The sequence below is a fragment of the Cornus florida genome, unplaced genomic scaffold (genome assembly GCF_030987335.1).
Source record: "Cornus florida cultivar Cherokee Brave unplaced genomic scaffold, ASM3098733v1 CherokeeBrave_3.0.0_Hap2_Chr11, whole genome shotgun sequence".
Lineage (NCBI taxonomy): Eukaryota > Viridiplantae > Streptophyta > Magnoliopsida > Cornales > Cornaceae > Cornus > Cornus florida.
In genome coordinates, this window is record NW_026775581.1 from 106306976 (window position 1) to 106314808 (window position 7833).

The 7833-nt window shown below is 38.1% G+C and overlaps 2 protein-coding genes and 1 non-coding gene across 3 annotated transcripts; 2 read left to right on the forward strand and 1 right to left on the reverse strand.

The window, feature by feature from the left end:
- The first annotated feature begins 2329 nt into the window (after positions 1–2329).
- Positions 2330–5310, forward strand: LOC132283487 (cation/calcium exchanger 4). Its single transcript, XM_059785433.1, has one exon. It carries the CDS (start codon positions 2813–2815, stop codon positions 4778–4780), a length of 1968 nt encoding a protein of 655 aa, XP_059641416.1. The 5' UTR covers positions 2330–2812; the 3' UTR covers positions 4781–5310.
- A 648-nt stretch (positions 5311–5958) lies between these two features.
- TRNAS-GCU (transfer RNA serine (anticodon GCU)) lies at positions 5959–6040 on the reverse strand. The gene has a single exon. It is a non-coding gene; the product is annotated as a tRNA-Ser (tRNA).
- Positions 6041–6581: 541 nt separating this feature from the next.
- LOC132283416 (uncharacterized) lies at positions 6582–7173 on the forward strand. The gene has a single exon (XM_059785359.1). It carries the CDS (start codon positions 6669–6671, stop codon positions 7038–7040), a length of 372 nt encoding a protein of 123 aa, XP_059641342.1. The 5' UTR covers positions 6582–6668; the 3' UTR covers positions 7041–7173.
- Positions 7174–7833: the final 660 nt, after the last annotated feature.

Consider the following 7833-nt stretch of genomic DNA (forward strand, 5'->3'; position numbering starts at 1 on the left):
AATAATGATAATAATCATGCTACCAGAACCTAAAAAGTATTAACAATAAGAATTTAAGCTATCATGGCTCTGATACCAAATAATCTCAGGATCGATGGATCGATGATACACAATGTAAACTGTAACAGATATAATAAACTAACAGATAGATATACTAATTTAAACAGACTTACAGAAAACTTGTTTCAAGAGTTGAAGATAATTAGTAGTACCTTCTTCTGATTGAGGAGCTTCCTCCTTGGTTCTACACTTGTTTGCATAGTGGCCTATACGTCCACATTTGAAACATTTAGCCTCAGCCTTGGGCTTTCCTTTACCCTTTGCTTTAGGAGTATATCTCCTTTTAGGCTTAGTATTTTGTCTAGAATTATCCTTTTCCTTTGAATAATTCTTTCTTTTAGAATACTTCCTTTTATAAGGTTTTTCAACCTTATTTCTTTTCCTAAGTTTAGGATAAGATAAGGGAGTCTGATAGGCAAATTGATCACAAAATTCACCTACTTCCTTTCGACCAGTTAATCTTTGGGATTTTAACTGGGATTGTAATTTCAGATCATTACAGAGAGCTAGACCTTCCTGGATTACAATGTTGACTAATCCACCATAGGTATAGTTTCTGTAAGGGATAGAGATACCATTATTCATATCTCTAAGCTTTTTCCTGATTCTTTCAGCAAAAAAGGTTGGCAAACCATCTACAAATTTGGCTTTCCAGTGCTCATGATTTGCATCATTGAGTTGGAGAACCTTTGCCAAGAATACATCTTTATACCACCGGAAATGAGTTAAAGATGGACATCCTAGATTTTTCTGATCATATCTTTAACAAGTTCAAATGGGTTAAAGATTTCAGGTTCTGGAATAGATAACTTTGGAATCTTATCCATATATTCCATTGTTTTCTTTCTGATCTGATGGAGGAGGGCTTGGATAGGCTCTTGAGTTATGCCTGACCACCATCTGTAATAAAAGATCCTTTGGAGGACTGGTAACTTGTCAGTGGTATAACCACATTGGAAATCCCATTTCCAAATCCAAGGGATTCCAAATTCAGTGAAAAATAATAGGGTGGATTTCCCTACAGGAATATTATCCTGTCCTCGTAATTGAGGATGAAATTGTTGCCATGGCAAATATAATTTGCTAATTGATTCAGGCAACATATCCAGATCAGGGCCAAATATAGCCCTGATCTGGATATGTTGCCTGAATCAATTAGCAAATTATATTTGCCATGGCAACAATTTCATCCTCAATTACGAGGACAGGATAATATTCCTGTAGGGAAATCCACCCTATTATTTTTCACTGAATTTGGAATCCCTTGGATTTGGAAATGGGATTTCCAATGTGGTTATACCACTGACAAGTTACCAGTCCTCCAAAGGATCTTTTATTACAGATGGTGGTCAGGCATAACTCAAGAGCCTATCCAAGCCCTCCTCCATCAGATCAGAAAGAAAACAATGGAATATATGGATAAGATTCCAAAGTTATCTATTCCAGAACCTGAAATCTTTAACCCATTTGAACTTGTTAAAGATATGATCAGAAAAATCTAGGATGTCCATCTTTAACTCATTTCCGGTGGTATAAAGATGTATTCTTGGCAAAGGTTCTCCAACTCAATGATGCAAATCATGAGCACTGGAAAGCCAAATTTGTAGATGGTTTGCCAACCTTTTTTATTGTTGAATAATTTAATTGTGCATTTTTCCAAGTTCCTGAAGTGAAGCGAACCAGCTCCTCTGTTCCTGTGTTTGGAAATATCTGGATTTTACTTCCCAAGGATCTGGCATCCATTGCTCATCTTGAGAATCCAGTACCAATACTGTCTGAATATACCTCTGATTAGGTATCCATGGAGTTTCTTGTTCAAGAACCTCTTTCATGGTAGGTTTCTGTCGTTGTTGTTGAGAACTACTGCTTCCTTTAGAGGTGAGCAGATCAGCAACATGCTCCAGATATGGAAACTGATCATCAGTGAGTGGTATAACCACTTTGGCCTTAGCCTTGTTTTTGCCACGAGCCTTTGGAGTATTACCCCGGCCCTGCCCATGGGGGGGCTGATTCATGAGCCCTGCAAAAATTCACGAGTCAGAAAATCCGGTAAAGAATTAGAACTGCCTTTAATATATTCAATAGAAAATCAAAAGCAGATAAATCAGCTTGCCAACCAGCAAATATCTGTTTGGAAACTAAATTTTTTACATCTTTTTCCAGTACTTGTTTAGCAGCACTACAATCAATGCGTAACAAGAATTTCTGATTTATTATTATTTTATCAAACTGAATAAATCAAATTGACAAATAGTCATATAGTTGATTGTATCATCAACTTTCGTACATTTCACAACATCTACAGTATTTGTTTGTTATCTATTTTCGGGAGCCCAAAAGAGATTTCGAAGAAACTTCGCGGAACAATTACTACGAAGGAATTCCGATACGCCATTATTTTTTATTCAGGTACTATTTCGAAACCCTAATTTTCTTCGATTACCCCCACAAAAAACCCTAATTTCTGAAGCTGCGATCCCCCAGTAAATTCGCGGGTTTGCTCATCTTCATCGAATTTCTTCAATTTATAGCTACGTTTGATTCATTACAATCCTGCATTCTCATATACTACGTTCGAATCTCCGTCAAATTCGAAGACTAGGGTTTCGTTGGTTATTCATCGAAACCCCAGGCTTATTACTTTTTGCATATTAGGGTTCGAATTCACCATTCTGTAGATAATATTTGATAGTAGGGTTCGAATTCACCGTTCTGTATATGATATTTGATATTCTGACGATAAAGATTAGAAATGAAGGCAATAGTTTGTGCTCGTAATAAAAGACGTCCTCAATTTCGGCGGATTTTAAATGGATTTTGCACCCTAGTCCTGATAATCTTCTTTTATAACCAAGAAGATATCTTGAGGAATCCACTCCTGAGGCAATCGTCTTTGAACTCCGATCGTCCATGGAGATCAAGAAGTGGGTTTTATGCTGGGGTGAGCGATACGATGGTTACTCACCGGAAAATGGTTGAAATTGGTGTTAATTCATCAGATTCGGTTGGTGGGTCTGGTCAAGATGAAGATTTGGCTGTAAATAACCCTGAATTTTGTGCTGGATTGTTAGAACATGAAGGTCACAAAAGCCACTGCGAGTTCTTGAAAGCGCATCCACAATGCTCCTCAGGTGGATTCTTTGATTACTTAAAGTTCTTTTACTGTGATTGCCAGGAAAGTGCATTGGCTTATGTAGTATTGGGTATATGGCTTGCTGCATTGTTCTATCTCTTGGGTAACACTGCAGCTGATTACTTTTGCTGTTCTTTGGAGAAGCTCTCAAGTCTACTGAGGCTGTCTCCTACAGTTGCCGGGGTTGCTCTCCTTCCTCTTGGAAATGGAGCTCCTGATGTGTTTGCAAGTATTGCTGCTTTTGTGGGGAGAGGTGCAGGAGACGTGGGTCTTAATAGTGTGTTGGGTGGGGCAGTGTTTGTTACTTGCATTGTTGTTGGAACTGTTTCTTTTTGTGTGGCGGATCAGGGAGTTCAGATTGATAAAAAATGCTTTATTAGGGATGTTAGTTTCTTCATCTTTACTCTAGTTTCACTTTCGCTGATATTGGTTGTCGGTAAGGTGAGTGTTGGTGCAGCAATTGTGTTTGTCTTGATTTATGTCATTTATGCCTTTGTGGTTGCTGCTAATGAGATTTTGAGGAACCATGCCCGGAGGTTGAAATTGGATGCTGTTACACCATTGCTTCCAGTCAGAGGAAGTATTTTTTCTCATGGGAACCCAGAGGATGATTCTGTATACAGCTCTTTGCTTGAAGTTGACACTGAAAGTGATTCAAACCAGTCCCGTGGTTCCTTGCCACAGTGGATGTGGGCTTCGAATGTAGCAATATATTCAAACCAGCCACTGAAGGCGCCAGATGGTGAGGGGCCTTTGTGGGGTTGGAATGATGAAGGAATTGACACAGACAGCACATCGTTCTCATGTTCGAAACTGTGTTCACTAATGGAGTTGCCTTTGACTGTGCCAAGACGGTTAACAATTCCCTTAGTTGAGGAGGAATCTTGGTCAAAGACATATGCTGTAGGCAGTGCTTCATTGGCTCCCATTCTTCTGGCGTTTCTGTGGAATACTCAAGATAACGTGAGTTCTCAAAGCAAAATAATAGCATATTTTCTTGGTGTTTCAATTGGTTGTACGCTTGGTGTTTTTGCATACCGGTATACTAGATCGGAGCATCCACCTCAGAAGTTTTTGCTTCCTTGGGTTTTAGGGGGTTTTTTTATGAGTATTGTTTGGTTCTACATGATTGCAAATGAGCTTGTTGCTCTGTTGGTAGGATTAGGTGTAATTCTCGGTATCAATCCATCAATCCTTGGATTGACCGTATTGGCATGGGGCAACTCAATGGGTGATCTGGTGTCAAATGTTGCGTTGGCCATGAATGGTGGCGATGGTGTGCAGATTGCCATGTCTGGATGCTACGCAGGTCCAATGTTCAACACACTTGTTGGTTTGGGGTTCTCAATGTTAATTGGAGCCTGGTCAGCGAAACCTGGTTCATACATAGTTCCGCGTGACACCAGCTTGTTTTATACTATGGGATTTCTCATGTTGGGACTTGTCTGGGCACTTGTTCTTCTTCCCAGGAATGACATGCGTCCTAGCAGGATGCTTGGAGCAGGCCTTATTACACTCTATTTGATATTTCTATCTGTTAGGGTGAGCTGTGAAATTGGAATCATATCATTAGCAGGTCTAAGTTGACATTTGGCACAGGTCATACTCTTATGAAGTGCAGGTGAACTTAGCAGATTTATTCAGGGAGGTGGAGTATTCAGACTGATCAACTGGTTATCTTGAACTCTATCTTACCGAGGGCCTGGAGGACTAAAAATTCTTGTGGTGACCACTGGCCGCTTCTTATACTGACATGAGATTTCTATATATAACGAAAGACATGTTGTAGTTTGTACTCATGCATTTAGAGCATTATGTAACCTTGTTACCTGTATTTTAGGTTCCGAAGGTTTGTGTAAAAATTACTTGGGCATTATGTTGAATAAAAATTACTTGGGTCCATTTCGTTGTTTGTGCTTCCTTTGAGTGGTTGGCCTCTATTAACTCCCGCATTTTGTTGAGGACTCTTGATATGGCTATAGCAGGCTCATAATCTTTCACAGGTTTTCAAATCTTATATTACCAGTTTGTTGTACAAGTTTGCATATTTGTGTCTGTGCATGTATCCGAGGTTGTTCTTAAATCTTACTAGTAATATAAATTTTGAGTTTGAGTAATCTTCCTGCAATTGCAAGGCTAAAACTCAGAGCGCACAGGTTAAAGTTGATATTTTAACATGGATTTGAATATGATTGCAATGGAACGTGGAGAGAAGAGACTAGCTGCAGTAGTTACATACGGGAGTTTTTCTGTCATATAGCTATCCTGTGAAGCTCCTGTAACACTATACATTAAAGCCTTTCTTTGGCTGTGCTATCACTTTAGTTTTTCATCCAATGTTAATGTTTTTGCTGCAAAACCCCTCGCTAACCTGATCATATTTCTCTAACATTTCATCAGCCTCTTATGCAATGTATGCATATGATCGTTGCATCTATTTAGGAACCGAAAATTGGATTTTGTGCATTCATCCATTGTTAATGTTTTGCTGCTAAACCCTCACTAACAGTGCATGAGAGGAAAAGATTAGTCATGGGGGAAAAGAAAAGAAATGAGATAAAGGAAAGAAGATTAATAGTTTATCATGTCTGGGAAGAATAATAGAGACAAAAAAACAAAAAAAAAAGAAGAAAAAAGTGAATGGTTTCTTTTATGGGCAAGACAGGAATTTACTTATTAGTATAAAAAATGAGGGAATGAACCGGAAGATTGCCGTTGATGTTATAAAAAAAAATACAAAAAAAAAATTCCAAAAAACTCACTAACGTCGCCTGAGAGATTCGAACTCTCGCGGGGAAACCCCATGTACTTAGCAGGCACACGCCTTAACCACTCGGCCAAAGCGACGCTGTTGTGGCATGTCACAAAAGAATCACCATTGAGCTAATTTTTAAAATGAATAGACGGAATGGAATGCCTTGACTATCCTATGCTAACAACTGACAAAGCCAAGTCACTAATGTTTTTGACAATGATACAAAATTGACATGCAACAATATTTAATGGTTTTGAACTGTCACATTATACTGATATAAATTATAATCAACCACCATTTCAAGCAGAAGTAACTATCTACAGTACTACAATTCCAATGGACCAATTTTTTAAATTTAAATTTGGGGTACTCTGCACAGGCAAACTAATCAATCAATGGTTGTGGCTTTTTTCTGGTATCAATGCATGAGAAAATAGGAGAGTACATTTAGGAGTAAAATATCATGTCATATATACAAATGGTGGGAAAATATTTATTATTATTTTCCACAAGGAAGCACCGTGACCATGTGGACTCACTAAAGCTATATATATTAAATAAATAATAATAATAATAATAATAAACCAATAAAGCTAAGAAGATGCAATGTCCTTGTTATTTAGTCAACCCTCCTCTTTTTATTACAAATCCCTCCCCCTTTCTCTCTCTCTCACACCAAATCCACCCGTCTCTCTCTCTCTCTCTCTCTCTCTCTCTCTCATGGCTTCAGCTCCAAATACCTCGAGCCCAAGTCTGAACTACCACCATCCAACCTCCATTCACCGATTTCCGAACCACCACAAAATAACGTTGAGGCGGAGGAGACTGCCAATGGTCCGACTTGGAGGGAAGAAACGCCGGCGAGGGTTCTTTCTGGTGAGACTTTTCCGGCGAGTGCGAGTGCGGTGGCTGAAGCTGAAGTACTCATGCATGCTGAAGAAACTCAAAGAGTACTATCACTCAGTGGTGAAAGACATAATGGAAGCAGGTGGGACAATAGAAGCGTTTCACCAGAGGATTCTCTTGGAGACCTCCTTTGCTGTTCCTGTCTTGGGCATTTCCTTCTCTAACTTTCCCAACTCCTATGCTTAATTCACATGCATCTCCTTTGAGTACTGGTAATCATGTCAAATAGTTAATTAGTACGTGTTCATTTCTTTCTGTTTGTGGGTTATTCGAAAAAATTAAAATAAGACAGCGTAAAATTAATTTCCTTTTGCTGGTTACAATATGTGTATGTCTGTGTGTATTGTACATGGTTGCAAGAAAAAAAAATAGAAAAAAAGAAGAAGCTATCTTTTGCATGATGGAGACTAGTAGTAATTTGTTTCCATGGGAAAATACACTCATGCGAAGAAGGAAAAAATTATACAGGAACATACATACATATATATATATATATAGATACATATTTGTGAATATAGATTTGAATATTTAGTTTACACCATCTTCAATAGTTTAACCTTATAGAATATAGATGGTAGTTAGCAAGATGTATATGCAATTTTTTTTGAGGGGTAATTTCACTTACCTCTCCTGAGGTTAGGCTTAATTATAGACAATACTCCTAACATTTTGAAAATATCACTAACCTCCCTCCAATGTGGCTGGTGTTGGTTTCAAGTAGAAATTCATGTTAAATAAGTAAAATACCCCTCTAATATTATATTAATATGACAGAATATAGAATTTTCTGTGAAATGAATATATTGTCCAAAAAATAAAGTTATACTTGTGTAATGATTAATATACACAACTACATATACACACCATCACCGCCGGAAATCATTTTCTCCGGCGACCTATTTTATTCCATGTAACCATTTTTTCCGACGATATTACCACTCACCTTTCCCTCTCTATCACACACACTGTGTATACATAC

What these genes read in the sequence shown, in the direction of transcription:
- LOC132283487 (XM_059785433.1), top strand. Translation starts at nt 2,813, where the DNA reads ATGAAGGCAATAGTTTGTGCTCGTAATAAAAGACGTCCTCAATTTCGG.
- LOC132283416 (XM_059785359.1), top strand. Translation starts at nt 6,669, where the DNA reads ATGGCTTCAGCTCCAAATACCTCGAGCCCAAGTCTGAACTACCACCAT.